The following is a 21,008-nucleotide window of genomic DNA, read 5'->3' on the forward strand; positions in this document are numbered from 1 at the left end:
AGTTGGCATCAATGCTGACATTCCCGGGTGCTACTGGAACGGGATTTGAGAAGGGTCTGAAAGTCCCTGAAGGGTATTAGAGGTATTGATGTCCTGATATTTGATTGGGTTTCTACTTCAGGCAATACAAGAGGCTAAGTTATGGGAGTTCCCCCTCCATGTTATTCTCTACCGTCCTTCTTTGTTTTGTTCAATTTTGCGGAGGATCCGACTTTGCTTTTATTTTTGCTAAGTTAATTGTTATTGTTTAAGTTAATTGTCATATGTTTTGTATTGGTATTTTACAATTGTGAGACGTTAGGCTCTAGATTTCTGTATGTGTTATTTTCTGTACAAGCTATGTATTGTCTTAATATTCAATAAAAAGAATTGTAACAAAAAAAAAATTGCTTACTATTTTAGAACAGTGTAGGCAGAAAGCACATGACGTTCAAAGCTCACTGTATTATTGGTGGAATCAGAAGTTATTTTCTTAGTTGCAGTATTCTCAAGAAACAAAACACAAATGTTTTGTAAAGAAATGTGCTTTTTTTTGTGCCTAGACATAACTTGAAATGTTTTTCACATGTCCAAAATAGACACCACAAACCAACCCTCTCCCCCAAAACACTCTAGAAAAGATTATACAGCCTTGTGTAATAATACAGAAAATCTATGATATTTATTAAACTTAGTTTTGCCAGTTACAGTTTTGCGTTTTACAAAGCATTTAATGACAGTTAAAAAGATTTTTTTTTCTTTACAAATTGAAATGCAATACCCTTTTCTCCAAGTATTTGAATTACCATACATGTAAAAAAAACAAAAAAACAAAAAAAACAAAAACATTAAAACATTTGCTTTAGACACGCTAAACTTCCTAAATCCTCAAAAACCACAAAATACATATACTCTACAGGTGTGGAGGAGAACAACATCTGGTTACATATGCCTTTGCATATGACAGTTGTGTGATGTGAGAAGCTTATATTCACAAAGAAATTCAAATTCTGAGCACAAAGTATAAGTGTCATTTTAAAAATGTATTGCAACAAAGAAATACCTTTAATTAAAGATTTGGTAAAAAAATGACTTTTTTTGGATTAAAGCACTGTACAAAATGTTTAATTTATATTAAGTTTTTTTTTTCTTTTTAATCAGAGTGCCCTACTAAATAAATGCAATTTCATGGAGTGGTAAAAATTATGAAAAAAAAATATGTATAATACATTTGAACAATAAGTGATTTTTTTTTAAAAATCCAGGCATGTGATGACATGAACTAGACAATTGTTGATATATGCTTGATTATAAGAAAGTTTCATGAGAGCAAAATACCGCGTCTGTGTGTACCTAGTAGACTTTGCTTTTCATGAACTGTTTACTTTATCACACAGTAGCTCATTGTGCTGCCACAAAAGATGAATTGTGTTCTAGGCAACATTGGGTAATATGGTGATGGTAAAGTGCTTTATAATAATGAATACAATTGAAATAATTCATGCAAATACTTAAATGTGCTGCAAAACATTCAATTATTCCCTAAAAAAAAAGGGGGGGGGGGGGGACAATGGTGACATGCAGAAAAACATGCATATTTGGTAGTGTCTGAGACGGAACAAAACTATTGCATTGCATTAAACCCTTATGTAGTGAAGAAAATCTGCACAATGGAAAAGGAAACAAAAGGTAGAGCACCTGTTATTTTATTTTCAGAACTAACTATGAATTCCACAAATTTTCAGCTGAAAAAGAAAGCAATTTATATGCTTCATTCAGCTACAGCTGACTTGATTGGGTCATAGGAAAAAGCTAACCTAGTTGAAAGCCAACATACTCAGGAACCTATTCAGTTCAGAGTGAACAAAGCTGGTGTTGTGTCAAGAGGTGGTTAAAATCCGAGACTTCTACATAACCAGCATAATCCACTCTGCATTACAGATGGACACAGGTACACAGAAAACACTTCTATAGTTATTCCCTAGAAGACAATATGAGGTTAGTTTTGATTATTTTGAGTAAACCTCTCATGATATATAAAGTTATACTATTGCTTACCATCTGGACATGCTGGTTGACTGGTCAAGTTATTTATATGATTGAAATGCTTTAATAACTGACCAGGACATAGCAAGGAGCGCAGGACAGTAAGGAGGTTAAAAATGGCACTCTGCAGGTTGGGATTGAATTGTTACAACTCCTGTGTGTGGCGACTGCTTTGTTTGGTGATTTCACCTGAACCCCTTAGCTCATAGCAGACTGACCTTAAGTCTGATCTTGAATATTGAAGAATACAATTTACTGTTTGCAAATTGTAAATTATAAAAATTGCTTTCCTATACAGGAACCGGTTTTATTTAACCTGAAACAAACCCAATGGAAATTACTTAGTAATGACTTAAAACACACACCTTATGTTTAATGATTGACAGACATGAAAGGTTTTATTGTTGTGGAAAATAAAAAGTTAATGTACAGCATACACAGCATAAGGACACGTTTTAAAGCACTTTGCTCTGTGTAAACAAACTCATCTTATAATGATATTTGATAGCTTCTAGAGAACACAGTAACACACAGTGTGTGCATTTGGCGTTCCTATTTACAAAGGACAGTTTAATATAAAGCTCACAGTCGCATGAAGCATTTTTTTACATGGGAAGAGAAACAGGACATGAAAAATAAAGTGTTGCTTACAAAGAATAGTGTTTATGTGTGTTTAGAGCTGAAAGCCAAAAAAGGGGCAACTACTGTAGGTCAAGTATTCCCACAACACTGATTCACAGTATTCAATCTGTACTGTCAGAAATAGCCAAAAATAGAGTAAACCACTGACCAAACTTGTCTAATAAAATGCTAATTCCACAGCTCCAATACTAATTCAGATCAAGTACGCACATCAGGAATCTTGGCTTCACATGCTGCACACTCCCACCCTTTCACCAGTGACTGAAAGTATAATGTCAGCGTGATAACCAAGCAACTGGGATATTCAGAAGAAAGACAGTAATGGCTGTCTGTATCATTGTATTAGTATAGGTTTTCTTTAAAGGGTTTTAATGTTTATTAGATAATGCTGTAACTGAAATATAACCGATTACAGAATGCTGGATGCTGTGCAAAATAACAAGCATGACTCCCTTGGCCTGCTTTCTCCCACCAGAATACACACACAATAGCACTTCACCTTCTTAAAGGTCTAAAAATTAGTCATGTGAAAAACAGGGCATAAGCTTTGAGTTGACAAGATGGTGCAATGACAAACAGGTGCCAATAAAAAAAAAAAAAAAACTGCCATAGAAAAAGCTAGATATCCCTTCTGCGTTTATTCTTCATTCCTTTAACCAAAGCAACCCAGACCAGGTTCCCTAAATAAAAAAACAAAAAACAAAACTGGGGACATAATTTAGCTATTTTATCCCTGCATTATATTTTCCCAAATATTAAATATTTTTCTGATTCTCGTCTTCATCTCCTTAAACCAACATAGTGCAGCAAAATAAAATGGGGCATATTACCCAGATATCCCCACTGGAATCTGTGCCATTCTTGTAGAATGTCACCAATCAAGAAACCCTACCAAGAAGCTTGAAAAACATAACTTGTTAACAGATGTGAGAGCCAGAGACCACTGACCTAGCACACTAAAACACAATAAAAACTCTGAACCAACACAACATAATCTATAAACAAAACGTTAAAATACAGGACACATTTTCCCTGCTAAATATGACAATGAGAAGCATCGCCATAGAGCTCATAACATGAATATTATGGTAGTACAGAATTCAGAATATACAACCCGGAAAATACCAGTATGAAAATGACAATCTTCTTTCCAGGATGCCCTGTGTAAGAAGAAAGAGGCAAATGGTGGACAGATAGCAGCATCCTTTATAAAAACACTGATCAGTTATTGGGATAAAATAATTTCCAACGTACAAAAATCATAATTTTAAAAATCACATAACCTACTTTAGAGCAATATAAAGAAGAACTGTAGGTAGCATTCCACTAGCAGTGCACTTGCAGAGAAGAGTTAAACACCACATCTAGGTCCTTCTAAATATTTGGACAAATATTTTAGCAGTGAAAAACAACCTATATTTATAACAGTAAATAAGCCTCAAGATCATTGCACTTAAAACAGCAATTAGCAAGAAAAGCTACTAAGTAAACCACCTTATTCCTGCAAATCCAATAAATAATGATATGCATGACTGCACTAGTTCTAATTTAGACAGGACTATTATAGAACAATACAACCATATTAAAATGTACTATACACAATGCAAACTACATGAAGAACATAAAAAGTGAAAGTGACAGTTCAGTGAAAAAGATAGAACCATTTTATACACTTTAGGTAAAGGTGATACATTTGCAGTTTACATTTTTGGGCTTGTTGACCAACAGTGGACCACTACATGTGGAATTCTATCCAAACCTACCAATTCCTACTGTGAGCAATCCTACTCTTGATGGGAACCCATTGCTTTGGTGACTCGAAGTAAAGAGAATAAACCCAAAAAACTTACAGAAGTTTAAACCCAACACCATACTACAAAGAAATATGTTTTTAAGAACTTCCTTTAAAAAAAAGCAAAAAAAAAAATAAATGTGACAGAGGCCAAACAAAATACTGGCTAGAGTTTAGTTTTAACCCTAACAAGCCCATGTTTCTATAAAAACCACCTTGAAAAATAGTGCTCGATTAGATGTGGCTTATATACAGAAAAAGTGCTTGACGGCTGTACTTTGTATGAGGGGATGTGTACCATAATTTTTCAGATGTCAAAAAAACAGGTCATATCTGAATATATAAAAATGCTTTCAAAATGATATCTGGTGTTACTAATTCTAATCTGTACATAAATAGACTTTGTGATAGTAAAATAATCTGTATAATCAAATATGCTGTGATCTCCTAAGAATTCAATATTGGATAAAATACCATTTTGCTGATACAATGTATTATTCCAAACAATGTTCATGTCAAAAACAAGCTTATTCTATTTAGTATTACAATGTACTTTCTGCGTTCACACCAAGTGCAATCAAGCAGCTTATTTGTTGTTTTGGCACAAGACACTGCACTGTATGATAAAGAAGTACACTGAATGAGCCCAGTACTGCCATAGGGGTGAATCTGGCTGGGGGAAATGGGACAGGCATCAGAAGCAACATAAAGTTGATGTATAAAGATGTACCAGTATGCTTTAAAAGCATATCTAAATCTAAACTTTTTTCAACTATCATGCGTTTGAATATAGGCAAAATTTAATGACACAACAATTATTTATCAATGTACGCTGCTTAATGAAATGGTAAATATATTGAATTTTCAGCATTTAAAATCCCCATGCTTCATCTAAATGGGACACAAATGTAAACACCATGCTTCAGGTTTAAGCATGTCCCGAACAGGTCTATTGTTTCTATGTGGTTATGTGCCAGACCTCACTATATCACCCAGATCTGCCACAAGATTTTTAGGTTTGCTTTATTGAAAGAAGTTGTATTGTAAAGAAATTTATGTAGGTCAAGAAGGGGTTACAATTTAACATCAAGACACTGAGAATATGAAATGTTTCATGACAAGAGGTGTGTTGCATATGTAAAGGTCTAGTAAACACCCTGAAACGGTTTATTACAGAACACCAAAAGATGCAATAAAATGTAACTGTGAATTTCCTAAACATTCTTTAAAAGCAGAATGACAGACAGTAATTTATTGATGATGTGAAAAACCTAAGAAGGGCAAAATACTTGGGTGCATAGGTTTCAATTCTCTAGCGAACACTCTGAACTCAGTTTCAACTACTTTCATAGACCCACAAAAAGCTTTAAGTTTTTAACTTTAAATTCTGCTGGGAATCATTTATAACACTGTAATACATGTCAAACACTGATCTATTCTCTTGGGACTTCCACTCAAAAGAACCTGTCAAACAAGTGTGAAGAAGTACCAGTACCAGTGTGCAGTACGTATTAAGTGGCATTCCACCAGTACTAAGAAAACCATAAAACTTGGTATTCCTCTTGTGAACAGTCCTGAAAATGATATAGAGATGTTAGGCACACCAGAAAGTGGCACAAAGCTGAAAAGACAGCCATTGCTTCCCTTACACCAAGGATGCACCTTCACATGGTAAAACATTACCATTACAAAATGTTAAGAGAAAACAGTAATTGGTCACAGGACTTTACACTAAGTATATGAATGAAATATTGTGTTTCACCTGCCTTATCTTTCCAGATGGCAACACTCTGATTTAATACTGAACATATATAGACCAAGGCCTCAGAGCTAAAACACAGCCAACTAGATTTATCTAACAAGGAACACCAATAATAAAATGATGAACAAAGAAACAAGTAAACATAAGCCTGTATTTTTTTACAGGTTTACATTTAATAAGGGTTTACTACTGGTAACCAGAACTACACAGCAGACTTTGATTGCACAAAGTTCCATGCTGACTATACACCGAGTATTTTAGTAGAAACACCGAACATTGTTTAATCACAGAAATGTTAGAATGGGTCAAGGTATCTTTCCACTAAAAGTTTCAATAAAATGTTCTGGAATCTAAAATGGACACAAAACTGCTGCAAGGTCCAAATTAGTGAGATTCCTTTTATGGTGCAAAACATTACTGGCCAGTGTTCTTCAGCATATAAAAAAAAATAAAAACTTTTTTACATCATCTTTTTAAATCAACTGCATTTTTAATGCAGTTTGACTGCACAGCAGATATAAAAAGGCTGCTGTTGAATAAGAAAATAAGTGATTGGCCTTAAAGGGCAAGTCATCCTACAACTCCTAGGATGAATCTAAAACCTTTGTGCCAGTGCACAATATTATGAAAGTTTCATAATTATTGCTTCTTAACAAAAATGGATTCTGGCACCTTTTAAACAAGGCAAATCAATTGTAGTCCTCATTACCACACTACTCATAAATTAAACTCTTCCAAGCCTTGGCAACTTTTATACCAATTACGTAAGATAAATAGTTGAAGTTCACAAGCAGAATTTAAAAAGTGATTAAAAGATCCTTTAAATGCATAAGATACTGGGAAAGCAATGAGTTCTTCTGGGAGACAACATAGAGCCTCCCCTCTGTTTGTAAAACATATCAAGATAAAGACACATAATCCCTTACATTTATTGAACAACAGGAGGTAATACTCAACTTTAAATTCCTCAGAGAAACTTGATACATCCATATGTCCAAATCCTAAGAATCTCAAGGCCCAAGAATCACACAGTCTTGCGTCAAGGGTGACATTTTTAATAAGTTGGGTCAATCAATTCTGCTATAATACATAGAAATAATACATTTGCTATATTCCTTAAATTGCACAAGAAAAACAGGTAGGATTGAACTGTCTGCTATGGGCAAAGGTCCGACATGCCTTTGCACCACATTTTAAAGATGTCTCCTTAACCTCAACAATTTGTTTCAGCTGAACACCAGCTACACATTTAGTTCTAGCACCTGTATACTGTACATCACAAATCACAATACTGGAAAATCATAATGAAGGACACAGTCCAACAAAATATATCTGAATTTAGTTTATCACAAGTATCGGTGCTCACATAAATCATCATACCCTGTTTAACCAATCTAAAGACTGCATTGTATACATGCTATGTTCTTTAATGATTAGAAGATGGTGTATTCTCATGTGGTTGCACACCCTTTCCTATCCAGTAAGAAATACATTTATTTGTCTTAAATATTTGTCATTTTAAATTTACTCCCATTTTATGATCGTTAATATCTCATATGCATTTACCTTTAGGTTCCTACTGAAATTATAATAAAATTTGCTTTTGTTGGATACAAAATGAAAAGTATCTAACAATACAATAAAAAGCACTGTGTGTTTAACACTTCAATAACACAAAGGGACATTACAAGGAAGAATAAAAATAACTCAGAAATGCATAAGTTGTCTCATATAAAGTACTTGGTGAGCTAATCTTGATAAAAGGGTTATAATAGTCAAACACATTAACAGCGTCTGAGAGATGATATTCACACATGTACACTTCATACCTGCACAATGTCTCAGTAAAGATAACATGTAAATGTGTGGGCTCTTAAGTATACTGCAGAATGCAGATTACAACTTGCATGTGTTACTGCCTGCATTGCTCATGGGCTGAATAGAATAGACAAGGGGTGGAAACAAAGCCCACCTTTGGTACACTATACATCTGTAATAAGCTTAATAAAATAAATAGTTTTACAAATCTTTCGTGCATGATATTAGGAAAATGATGGGAAATGATCCGTAGAATGATGGGGAAAAAAATTCATAATGCTACTTTGAAAACAAAAAGTTAAATAAATTTCATCATGTTTAAATAAAAAAGTGAAACTTGAGCAAGATGATCAGCAAAGTGTTGTCATGGATATGGCTGAAACTGAGATGTGCCGAGCAATCTGTCCTCAGTGCCAGCCAATAGATATAATATGTCCGTCTTCCTTCTCAACAGGACACAGTGTTGTGAATAAAATTAGAGTCAAAAATAGTTCAGGATCCCATTTTCATAGGTTCCTAATGTTTTAACTTGGTGTCTAAACGTAGCCAATGCAGGCCTTGACGGGTGTAGCGTACCAGTTCCGTCATGGTGCTTGCATTAAAGACCAAGGGGCCCATTACTTTGTCCAATTCTGTAAAAAAATCTGTGGAAGGAAGAGGAAAATTTTTTATTGGTAAAAGAAGCATAATCTTTATTCTTACATATTAGAAAATAGCAAATAAATTAAAAATACATAAATGCGATACATGCCAAAAGAAAAACACACATTAAAAAACTTACCACTTTGCTCTTTACAGAGCTGTTCAGCCTGGTCCCAAATCTCAGTGGCGTAAAGAAAGTTAGATGTGACTTGAACATAGCTGGCTGCCATCTGATGTATTCTTTGTGGAATAGTTAGAGATGATGTACCACCCGAGGAACTGGACACACTGGAGTTATAGCTGTTGGAGTTGCCGGGGGACAGCTTTGGGGACACTGGTGAAGGCATACTGACAGACTTGCTGCACAATAAATAACAACAGTTCAATATTAACCCCCCCTAGTGATAATCCCGAGTGTGACTGGGGGTGGATTTAGTGTACCAAAAGTGGTAATCCCAAGTCACACTCTGGGTAGCTTTAAACTTAAAAAAAAAAAAAAAAAACACTTACCTTGTTCCGTTGGTGTCCCCTGGCATCCTGCTAGTCCCCGAAGGTCCCGGGGACACGTCCTGCTTATCTGATCTCTAGCGGCATAATACAGCGTCGATCTCCGGGGTTTCCCGGTGACGTCAGTGCATGCGTCAGTGCGGGCGGGGGGATCAGCGGGAACTTTAAAAAATTTTGTATTGGATTCAATACAAAAAAGCTGTATTGGGTCAAATACAAAGAAAAATTCATATATTATACAGTGGTACCTCGGTATAAGTCCACTTTGGAATAAGTCCAACTTGGTATAAGTCCTGTTTGGACACGAAAAACTTTGCTCGGTATACAACCTTTCTGCTAGAATTTGCATGGGTCAAAATGAATCATACTGCGCGCTACCCTTATTTACCTCTCTAGAGACAAAGTTACGACTGCCCACGAGCGTCAGTACGCCAGTTGCTACCATTCAGTGAACAACCCGCGCTATACCTCTCTGTGAATTACATAACATCGCCTCCCCCTCCCCTCTCAGCACCATCCTAGTAGGCACTCAACTCTTTTCAGCAAGGTAAAGTGAGGTAAATTTTCATTTATTTCATCAAATTGCTTTTGTATTTATGTTTTTTAGTAATAAGCAGTGTTTAAATTATTTTATACAGCCCCATCGATGTATAATATGCCAATAACAACAGAATTTTTTTTCATGGGAACGGATTATTCATTTTCCTTTTATTTTTTATGGGAAAATTTGTTTAGTACAAGTCTTGTTTGGTAAAAGTCCAAGGATCTGGAGCAGATTAAGGACTTACCAAGGTACCACTGTATATATATAAAATTATATTATACATGCTTCTGTACAGTTTTTTTACGTTTACCTATTTTTTTACAGATGTTTTTGTTTTTTTATTTAAAGCTTATTATTAAATTTAATAAATATCGGTGAGTTATGTGCCTAAGAATTATAGCCTACAATGTAAAATACATTTCTATGCAAAAAAAATGGAACACATTTCGCATGGAAATTTGCACAAAATTAGAACGCTAGGGAGGTTAAACACAAACTAAAGCAGATCATTAAAGTATTGGAAATGATATTTTAGAAAACCCAGATACATGCTTTCTAAACAGAGATAATAAATAGACTGGAATCAGAGCACCTATAGGCAATCACCAAAAAACAAACAAACAAAAACACTATGAAAATCAACATACAAACACTGTACATTTGGAAAACACAACAACTTGCTTTATATATGCAAGTCACTGTGCAAGCTGAAGGTGGCACAGTCCAAGTGAATTCATTACATGTGTAAATATGTCCATTTAAAAAATTGGGCACCTTCAGGCAATAGTGCATGACTCCAGTAGGTTTTGTAAAAAAAAAAAAAAAAATAGTGTAAGATAAAAGCAAATTTCTGTTATTTGTCAAAATGCAAGTCTAATCTTAAAACACTCCCCTTTAAGCAAAAGGGCCATTATCAAGAATGAAGATTTTATTTGAGGGGTTCTTACCTTCCCATACCAGGTGATGGGGCTTGGGAATTACTGTAAGAGTTCTGTAAAGGGGGAAAAATGATAAGAAAGGTATTTATAAATATAAGAAGTACCTGCACGCCTCATTGTATTTGTGTTGCTATAAATAATTGTATTGTAGTTATTGAAAGATGTTTCCAGAGATTTTTAGCTTTATCACAAATATTCTAATTTTCTAGAAACATTTAGGGCTAGCTATGATAGATTATATTCACTAATAACCTCAACCTCTGACTATGGTACATCAGTGAGTTTTTGTACTATACACATGTATTTTATCTAGCCACAGCAGCATAGGAATATGGATCCCCAGTATGTGACCAGAGAGATCTGTAGTTTGCTACAAAAAAATGCTGGTGTGACAAAACACTTAGCTAGCATTAAAAAATATTAGCCCATTCCCATTATTTGTGTAATCAGCAGTTTCTGTGTTTACTGGAAAAACAGCAGTCATATCCAGGTATGTAACTGTAAGAGAACAAAAGTATTCCGCATGCACAGTTTGATCTGATGGCCATGTGTCTGCTATTTGTTTGAAGCGCAAAGTTTATGGGACTGTAGTGCACAATGAACTGGGATTGTCAGTTCAAGATAAGTATGCATCTATGAATGAGGAGAGGTTGGTTAGGTTAGGGAAACCTGACTTGTTAAATTTAATGTTAAATTTTGAATTTCTTACAAGTAACCCAAAAACCTTAATGCATAAAAAAGTAATGTCTGTAATCGAAAATATTATTTAGGCAACAGAGAATGCAGCATTTTCGTGCTACTAAAAACTCAACGGCTTACCTTTAAGTGCTCAGTTAATGTTTTGGAATACTTCAATGCACTCTCCTTCTTTAGTTTAAACAACCTCAAGTACAGAAGCGACTGACATCGAAGACTGTAGAGGCAAACAGAAAAAAGTTAAGGTAAAGGTTAATAACATTGTTTCGAATTTTAGATTTGTGCACAGTACTGTACAAACAAACTGGATTTCAGGCAGATTAACATGTCCATGGGCCTGCTTGCAGAAAATTACTTAGCATGGAAAAGTACAGAGCGCCTCCACAGCTAAGGACACGTAAACTGCAAAATATTACATATTCGAACTAAGTGCCATATAAGTTTACAGATTACAGATAGATGTTCATCTATTTTCACTGTTAAGAGTCAAAGCAATGTTTGTCAACAATTATTGTAACTGTAAATTTTAGAACTGAAGACAAAAAAAGAAATATGTGACTGACTAAATGGGGAGGAACATCATTTCAACCCTCCCATTGCAAATTTTTAGAAAAGTTTTGATTTCTAAATTTCTGCTGTGGACTTGTAGTTCATAGTGTATCATCTAATCATTAAAAAAAAAAGCACATGGCAAATACACATTTTAAGTAGAAATAGAAGAACTACACTACTGTGTTTCATAATTTTACCAAGATAAGCCCACCAGCAGTACTCACCAAAGAACACCAAGCCTTTTATCTGCTGGGGTAGCATCTGGAGCAGAATAACTCTTCAGTTTCATGGTATACCTGAAAAGACAATCATGTGTCCTGGATACTTGTTCTTTAGAAGCATTTCTAGTGATGTATATAAGAGTGTGTAACTTAATTATCATTAATATATCAACCAATATAATTTATTATATCAAACTTAAATCCATTACTGATCCCGATCTAAAACTTTACCCATGGCTGGGACACATATTGTACAAAAACAATCAATCAGACATCAATATACATACTTGATGAGTTCCACGGTCTCTGAATACATAGGAAACGGAGATTTTGCTTCTTGGACACTCTTCTCCAGCGCATTCCCACACTCAATAAAAGAAACCACCGCATCTAGGTAGTATACTGCTTTTTCAAATCTATCCGACTGGAGGATGGGGGGGGGAAGAGACAGACACATAAATAATATTATATATATATATATACACATAAATAATATTATATATATATATATATATATATATATATATATAGTAGAACAGGAATTTACTTTAAGTTTTGACTTAATATAAATTGGCCCTCAGTTCTCAAACCTTTAAACAAGTGTATTATAGGCACTTGTTTAAAGGTTTGAGAATTTGTAGCATATATAATATGTATGAACTATACTAGCTTTTTTAATTTTACACCTATTTAGTGGTTTAGAGCAGCTTGACATTTATCATTTTGTTGTCATTCAGTGGCGCAAAGAATTTAATTGGGTGTAACTACATAATATGATTGGCCAGGATGGCAAGTTACAAAAAAACATGCTGAGAGGTATGAGAGAAGTAGAATGTATGGCAACACAGACAGTTTCCTCAATCATAAAAAAGTGAAGAAATTATGCAGCACAATTTGTTTTAGGAAAAACTCACCAGAGCATCTGCATTGTGTTTCAGTTTCTTCGCCTCCTGTAGGTAATGATCTGCTGAATGATTCCTAGAAGTAAAAAAAAAAAATGGTGAGTATAATATCTACCACATCCCCCAAACAAAAAAAGAAAACAGAAACAAAACTATAACAATAGGTTTGCTACCTTGGTAATACACTGTATGTAATCATAAAATTCAGTTTATCATTTAATGTCATTACATGATTGTAGTCACATGAAGTGATCTTTAATAGAAAAGCGTTAGCGTCTTCAGCATCTTGTAACTCTTCAATGACCAAGACAAACTCTGCAAGTGTTTCTTTTTGCATATCAAAGCACAGATTGCTCCAGAAGTTAATGAATGTTTAGACTCCATAACTTTTTTTTTTTTTTTTGCTTTGTTTGTGATTAACTCACAGTGAGGATTTTTTTTTTTACAGTAACTGACACCACGCTGCCTAATATGTTGACTGTTCTAAATGGGAAGCTGTTCCGTCTTAGCCTTTGGTAAGTTTATGACCTTATATTTTGTGCTTTTTACTATTTTTATAAATCTTATCTTTAAATTGTGGGCAGCATCCTGAACAAATTAAATGATTTTCTGTAGAAAACTATGGTAAATTACGTTTCGGCTAACAAATGTGATTCTGGAACTAATTATCTTTGTTAGCTGAGGTATCACTGTATATGAAAATAATATAGCACTTGTGACTAGGCAGAAAGTGGATAGAGTATACACATCCATGGGTGTTTTTTATAGAAATGATGACCAGTAGGTGTCGCTGTTTACAATGCTTTGAACACTTTTCTAGCAGGAAATATTACTTTACATTTAAAAATGTGTTGACAAGACACTGCTATACTGAACACACATGTTTTTGTGATGAATAGGATGAAATATTGATCTTGATCTTACCTGTCTTCAAATAAAAGCTTGGCTCTTCTAGACTTGTTGTCAGTTGGTGGTATGAAGGCTACAGCAGCAGTATTATTTGATGTTTTTTCCTGAAAGTAAATGCAATATACTTAGTGAAACATTTATACTTTTTTTTACAGTATTTATTACCTATAGCATACCAACCACTCTCCAATGCACACACATATTGCTCACAAATGAAACAAAAGAACTTATGGGATCTGTAGGGTTTTTTTTTGCTGGCAGTTCCACAAAATAAACTATAAGGACCTCCTCTAATCAGGAAATGCCAGGAAATTTCTAATTATAACTCCGTCTGATTTCGGGGGAAAAAAAAGGCTGTTTTTGGGGGGAATACCCTTTTTCTGAAAAGGGGACTGTGAATTTTCAAAACAGATGTAGTATATTGCTCTTTGTATTATAGAGTTCAGATATACTTGTGCAATGCATGCAAGCTAAGTAATGTGGAAGTTGAAAAGTGCAATACCTTCATCTGCTAATCTCTAAAGAAAGATGGTGCCATCACACACAAACACACCATGCAAACTGAAAGTTCATCTTCAAACTGGCTAAAGAAATTAATGAACAGTCAAACATTCATAAATTATCCATGTCTTTACCAAAGTCTTAACTGTTTTCACAAGAAAAAAAAAAGCAGTTTATACTTCACAAAAGACAACTCAAACTAAACCCTGACTGATGAGGTTTACCTTGGGTTCTTTTGCACTACTGGAGCTTTTTCCTTCAAACTTTCTTAGCTTGGTAGAAGAGCTGCACTTGGCGCTGCTATCCTTAGTGCTACCGCTGCTGCTGGACTTCAAGGACGACAACTGACTAGCAGATCTTTTCCGTGGCCCATGTTCTGTCTTAGTGTCCTTTTGCTGAGCAGGTGGAGCTGGTGATGGCAGGGGGTCTTTCTCTTTTATTGGATTCTGTTTGGATGACCTAGAGAAAGATACATATATTTATAAATTTATATGGCTCCGACCATGAATAACCCACTGATGGCAACCGGAAAAAGTAGATTTAGGTGAAGCTGACATTCAAGTTGCAAAATCACCTTTTAGGCTGAAAGAAACACCTGTACTGCTTTTTCCCTTGCTAACTACCTCAACTAACATTCCATACATGTTAGCATCTTAACTGAGGGATAAGCAGAGTTTCAAAAAGATTTGAATAGCAGTGGAGAGGACAGCTTGATAAAAAGCACCCCAGAATAAGAGCCGCCTGGTTTACCTAACAAAAAGCGTACTTGAAACTTGATTTTAAGCTCTTTAAATGGATAAAAAAAAAACTCTTAGCGTTTCCTGGCCTTGTAGATACCATCCATATTTTGCAATTTTGCAGATGTATTAGGTTGGACATGTCTGGGAATATAACAGATTATCTGCCTTCTTCCTCCCAGTTTTACAACCATCTTTTGTATGCAGAATTGTACATATTTATAAGGGCAAGACACCTGGATGTGTCACCCTGTGGAAAATAAAACATGGGTAAAAAGGTCTTGGGTGCAAAATCAAACCAATCAGAAAAGCTGGTAATTGCTAATAATATTCCCTACAACATAAAACAACTTACTCTCTGCTGGATGATCTGTGGCTTGGTGCTTTTTCCTCCAGCTTTGGTTTCTTGCTCTCATTCCCTCTGGATTCATCTTCATTCTGTAGGGGAAAATATTTCATGTCACCATCACTTCAGCATTGCTCAATAAATGATTGTCTGTAGCGTTCTATATCACATTTTCTTGGTCTTCCCAGCCACCATTTTAAGGTTGGTATATACAGTGTACTAGGTTTTTAAATCTTGATTCATTGACGTTTCCCCTTATGTTCTTTCCTGGCAACATGTGTTAGGTGATGGGGACAAGTAAGAAGGTGTCTATACAAATGGGACATCGCAAGAAAAAACTCAGACCGATTCTATCATTACTCACCAAGTTTTTGTTGGGCTTTAAATAACTGATGTGTTTTGAGTGAAATAGAGTGTAAAAATACTAACATTCTTAACATTCTTAATCCCAAGACAAGTGTCTTCTCCTACAGCCAATTTTGTACTTTAGCAGGATTCTCTGAACATGTATATTGTCTCAGAGGCAGGAAGAATAGGAGGATATTTTTAGTTAGCAATTTAGTAGGTACCTTTTAAAATCTTTACAGGAAAGATGAAAAAAACTCAGTCCCCACAGAAAAAAAAAGGTTGATGGTCCAGGAAATTTGAGTGAAAGTTTAAAAAGAGGGGAAAAAGAGTGCAGTGATTATGCATTATAATAGAGTTGAGGTTTATGGAAATAAAGCACTCCATCCTACACAATATTTATTAAAAGAAATCAAAAAAGCACTAGCTCCCTACTAAAAATATGTTAAAGTAGCCGAAAGAGTCATAAAGTTGTGTCACTCTACGATCAGTGCTACATAAAAAGGCTTAGAGGTACACCGACAATTTTTATGCTATTAAAATGATAAATTATTAATGACCATTTTCTCATTACCATCACATTGGCACAAAGGGTTAAATTTTCTATGCAGCTCTAGGATAGCCGATTAAACAATTTATTTTTGGAAAAGAAGTCTTATCTGCTACCATTTCAACATAGCAATGGATTCCATTCCTTCCTTCTTTCTGAATAAACAAAAGGAGGTGGGTCTTTCCACCTAAACCAGACTTCTGGACACAGGAGAACCCTTGAAACAGACACCAAAAGAATCAAAAGCAGAGGCACAATTTTTTTTAAGGAACCACTAGCAACCTGTGGAGGAACCCTGGTTGAAAAACACGGACCTACGCTGTTACATTGTTGTTATAATACAGTGGGAGGAACACTGTGTTATTTATAAATAAATAAAAGATCATTTTAAGTGCACTGGACATTATAGTGGACCTTTCAGTGGAGCTTAGACTTCTTATAGAGAAACTAAACTCTTAAAGAGAAACTAAAATCACCTAGGCGATCGAGAATTAGGGGGCTGTGTTGCACCCCTAAAAAAAAAAAAAAAAAACAGAATTTTACCTTTACATAAAAGGATTGTTTACCCTTTGATGTAAAGTGAAACTTCTGAGTTTGTAAGCTTTAATGTTAACCCAACACAGTTTCCAGCTGACATTTTAGGCGTCACATGATACTGACAAAAAAAATTAAAAAGGCAAAACAGCCAATTTATTCGCACTTTGTAGTTACAAACCTTGTGTTTTCTTTTTCCACTTGCAGATGTTTTATCGGTCGGTTTCTGGGCTTCTTTTGTATGTTTTTCAGGGGCAGTCTTTTCAACCTTAGGTGGTTCTACGTCCTTAATAGGTCTTCCTGGTATTCGAGATAATAGGCTCAAGTCAATCTTTACAATAAGAGGGTATCTCTCCTCAGGTTCACTTAATGGGGAAAGAAGCTCCTTCTCTTCCATAGGAGAGAACAATCGCTGTCGGAAAAAGCCATCATCCTCCTCAGTGGAGGGTTTGGCTGGAGGAGTCCTATTGCTCTCTGAATATTTGGGGGTTTGGGAGGAAGGAGGAAGGCTCTCAATTTCATCTGAATCAGAGGATGAGGTATCAGTTTCAATAAATTCTTTTGATTTCTGAGATGGTTTTGAAGTCTTGTACTTTTTCCTCTCCGTTGCCTGCCGGGGAGATGACTTGGGCTCTTTTTTTATGCTGGGCTTTCGTAAACCCTTTGTGGCTGCCTTATGTCTATTAGCAGGCAAATTGGTAGTAGTTTCTGCAGTGGTGATACTTTCTACTTTGAGTTCCCTTCTTGGGGCCTCGACTGCTGGTTTGTTTGGTTGTTTCTTTCCAAAATTTCTTCGTTGAGTTGCACTCTCACTGTTAGCTGGAGACTTTTGTCTTCCCCGACTCCCTTCAGAGACCTTCTGCGCAGCCTTGGCTTCTCTGACTGGTGTAGAGGCATTGGACTCCTTTGGTTCACTTGGTTCTGTAAATCCAGTTCCAGTTCCCTGCTCTTGAACCTCTTTTTTGTAACTTTGTGATGATGGAATATTGCTTTCTACGGAAGATGCTGGAGACACTTTGTGTGGGTTCACTTTATTTAACCAATTATCCAACTGCCACTTATTGGAAGGGGGAGGCTCAGGCTTTAAATAGAAGGACAAAAGTAAATACACACAACATTTAGCAGCATATCAATACATAGGAGATAGTTTTCCCAAATAACACAGCAAACTAGGACTCAGCTATAGTATATTCAAACACCTTCCTGGAAAGATACAAATAAGGAACCTCTCACCAAACACACACCACTAATTTGAATGAGTTCCAGCCAGCAATTTAGGATTAAAAGACAATTTAAATATATTATGCAATGTATATTTGTAGCTGCATAGAAGCACGTAATTGCTTCTCAAGAAATTAAGGCTTCTCTGTCCATAATTCCAATGTTTGATACAATATTTATTGAAAAGAACCTTCTCACTGCTATGGGATGGTACATGGTATAACCAATTTGGATGGAAATCCTGCCATGACTAGCCCCTGTGATCAACAGGTTCTTAAAACACAAACAATAGAAATTTTACAATTCAAGAGGATAGAAGGCCAAACAGTTATGACAGCATTACATAGCTGCAACATATCTGGAACTCTACTCTTTATCCAATCTGTTATTCACAGATTGTAACCTTTTTTTTTTAAATTTAAGACGGTGACATTTAGGACATATACGCTTCCTAAAATTAGAACATATATAAGCATTAATAAATAAAGGAGAAAAGCAAATGAAAAACGGTTAGGGATGTCTATCTTTTACCCAACTATCGCACACCCACCCTTTCCCCAGGCCTCTTAAGCTGAACTGTACTAACCCTCCACGTGAGCTGCTTGTTAACCTCCATGATGTTGCCACTGCCTCCTCCAGCATTTGGAATCTGTTGTACAAAATTCAAGAATTTCGAGTCTTGATATACATTCTGATCGACAACCACAGTGGCCTTGGCATACACTAAACAAAATACCATAAGCCACAACTGCACTTTGTAGGAAGATGCTTGCAGCTCAGGTGTGGCCAGAAAGACCAGGTTATTATGTAGATATACCCTCAAAGTAACACTTACAAACTAGATAGTTTGTAGCTATATACAGAATATTTACAATTAATACCAAAGTTATTTAACTTTAAAATTTTAAAGCACAAAAGCAATAACCACAGTTCAACAACACAGCAAATCAGTATTCAATGGTGATTAGATGTAAATAATGTATTATTTGCAAGCATGCACTTACCTCTGGTGATGCACTACGTGATGGTTCATTAGCCTCACTGTCACTTGAGCTGCTCTCACTCTCAGAATCTGAGCCTGAGCTGCTCTCTGACCCGCTGTGGCTACTGGAATCATCCCTGGAATTATCAGCTCCTTCACTGTTATGTTGGGATGGCTCTGAGTTACTAGAGATACACAAAAAAAAATACACAGTTTTGGATGGGCAGTTTGTATTTGAGATTACATATTAGACAATAAACATACTATATGTTTCTCCAAATCTAAATTCAATATTAGTTAAGAGAACCTTCAAAGCTTCATTTTGTGTAATCCATGAAAATTTAAGTAAAATAATCTTCCTAACTGGAGAAGCTTAGTGCTAAAAACTAACATTGCTAACTTTTGCACAGAGCATACTTAAAAAATGAACTAAATGAACCACTGTAATTTCTAATGCCACAATTAACAAAAAAAAAAAACTTGGACTGGAAAGTGATATTTGCCCAATATAGGTGCCCCCTGCGTAAACAGAAAGATAACCAGCTAAATCTACTATTCTTATCCCAAGATAAACCATTCAGGTTGATAGGAATTAATTTCTGTGAGCCTTCTTTTCTTCTTTGTGCCAATTTACCACACATCTCTGGCAGATTTCCAACATTAACTGCGGAGTAATCCCAGATTTATCCAAAAATAAGCACTTCATGTTAAAATTTTAAATTATAAACAGCTAGAAACATACATCCATATACAGGGGGGAACACACACACTTCAGAAATAGAGCAATTCATCCAAAACCTACCTTCCTGGTGTGTTGGTTGATACAGTCTTCTCACAGTCCTAAAATTACAAAAAGCAAACAGGCTTTAAGTCTTGTGAGAAATACAGATCCATATGGGAAAGACAGACTTAGCATGGAAATATATGCACTAATCCATGTGCAACTCTAAAGCTATCAGGGAAGAATTAGGCTGCACAAGGCCTTAATGCATTTTACTAAATGTATTCTAAAACCTTGTTAAACAAACACATGCATTTTCTTTAAAATCTACGGATTATAAAACTTTAAAAGAAAAACAAATAATTCTTTTATACCTGGTCTGCATCACTATCTTCACTGCTGCTTAGCTTCAAGTCTTCTTTCAGCATACTGCAAAACACAAGCAACAGATGTATAACTGAATTGCATCCATATGAAAAATCAAATAAAATGTCTTGATGGGAATTGTATCCTCATTTGGTAATCCAAAATGACGCTAGTTTTTGGCCTCTTGAAAATGCAACAAGGAAAGGTACCCTTTTTGTTCATAAGCAACAACAGACAGTTTATTACTGAAAGAATCGGATTATCGATTGTCAACCTGTATCTACGTTTCTTAGTAATAGTCTGCTTGTTCAAGGAAGGACAACTATATGGGCAATATAGGGCAATATGTGAGACAAGATTTTATGTATAGTATGACTGACTGTATTTCCTCTTTAAAGATGTGGTCTAATCATTCAGAGCACAATACTGGCAATCTGCGTGCATTCATCAGCTGTATACAGTTGTACCACAGCTACCTACAAACTTAAACAATTATGTAAAGGAGATAACAGCTTTATTGTATGGTGTGGCAGGTAACAGTAAATTTAAAGTTAAGAGGCTAAGTCAAGTGGATATTTAGCAGTCAACAGGCTTCACCTTCTATATTTTTGTTGCAGAGTAATGTTATGTTTTGACCCTTACAATTCAAACATACAATATATAACTAGTCAGAAAGAACAGTTAAGTGTACAGTTCAGACATTTGGTATCACAACCAGACAGACATGTTAACAAAACAAACATAGTTTAGTGCTT

General features: G+C 35.3%; 1 protein-coding gene across 4 annotated transcripts in view; it reads right to left on the bottom strand.

Annotated features, from left to right (window-relative positions):
* Positions 1 to 642: 642 nt before the first annotated feature.
* AFF4 (ALF transcription elongation factor 4) overlaps positions 643 to 21,008 on the bottom strand; it is a 72,697-nt gene continuing 52,331 nt past the window's right edge. For 3 of the 4 annotated variants that reach the window (XM_072400880.1, XM_072400878.1, XM_072400879.1), the window contains 15 exons: positions 20,262 to 20,316; positions 19,969 to 20,006; positions 19,189 to 19,351; positions 18,771 to 18,833; positions 17,145 to 18,044; positions 15,544 to 15,626; positions 14,676 to 14,910; positions 13,966 to 14,054; positions 13,054 to 13,117; positions 12,427 to 12,563; positions 12,143 to 12,214; positions 11,490 to 11,583; positions 10,680 to 10,723; positions 8,821 to 9,041; positions 643 to 8,683 (listed from right to left, as the gene is read on the bottom strand). In XM_072400880.1, the coding sequence (XP_072256981.1) occupies positions 8,556 to 8,683; positions 8,821 to 9,041; positions 10,680 to 10,723; positions 11,490 to 11,583; positions 12,143 to 12,214; positions 12,427 to 12,563; positions 13,054 to 13,117; positions 13,966 to 14,054; positions 14,676 to 14,910; positions 15,544 to 15,626; positions 17,145 to 18,044; positions 18,771 to 18,833; positions 19,189 to 19,351; positions 19,969 to 20,006; positions 20,262 to 20,316 (2,386 nt within the window). In that variant the 3' untranslated portion in view covers positions 643 to 8,555. The remainder of the gene's footprint in view (positions 8,684 to 8,820; positions 9,042 to 10,679; positions 10,724 to 11,489; positions 11,584 to 12,142; positions 12,215 to 12,426; positions 12,564 to 13,053; positions 13,118 to 13,965; positions 14,055 to 14,675; positions 14,911 to 15,543; positions 15,627 to 17,144; positions 18,045 to 18,770; positions 18,834 to 19,188; positions 19,352 to 19,968; positions 20,007 to 20,261; positions 20,317 to 21,008) is intronic. The other variant, XM_072400881.1, reaches the window with a different exon arrangement.

This window comes from Pyxicephalus adspersus, chromosome 2 (assembly GCF_032062135.1).
Source record: "Pyxicephalus adspersus chromosome 2, UCB_Pads_2.0, whole genome shotgun sequence".
NCBI lineage: Eukaryota > Metazoa > Chordata > Amphibia > Anura > Pyxicephalidae > Pyxicephalus > Pyxicephalus adspersus.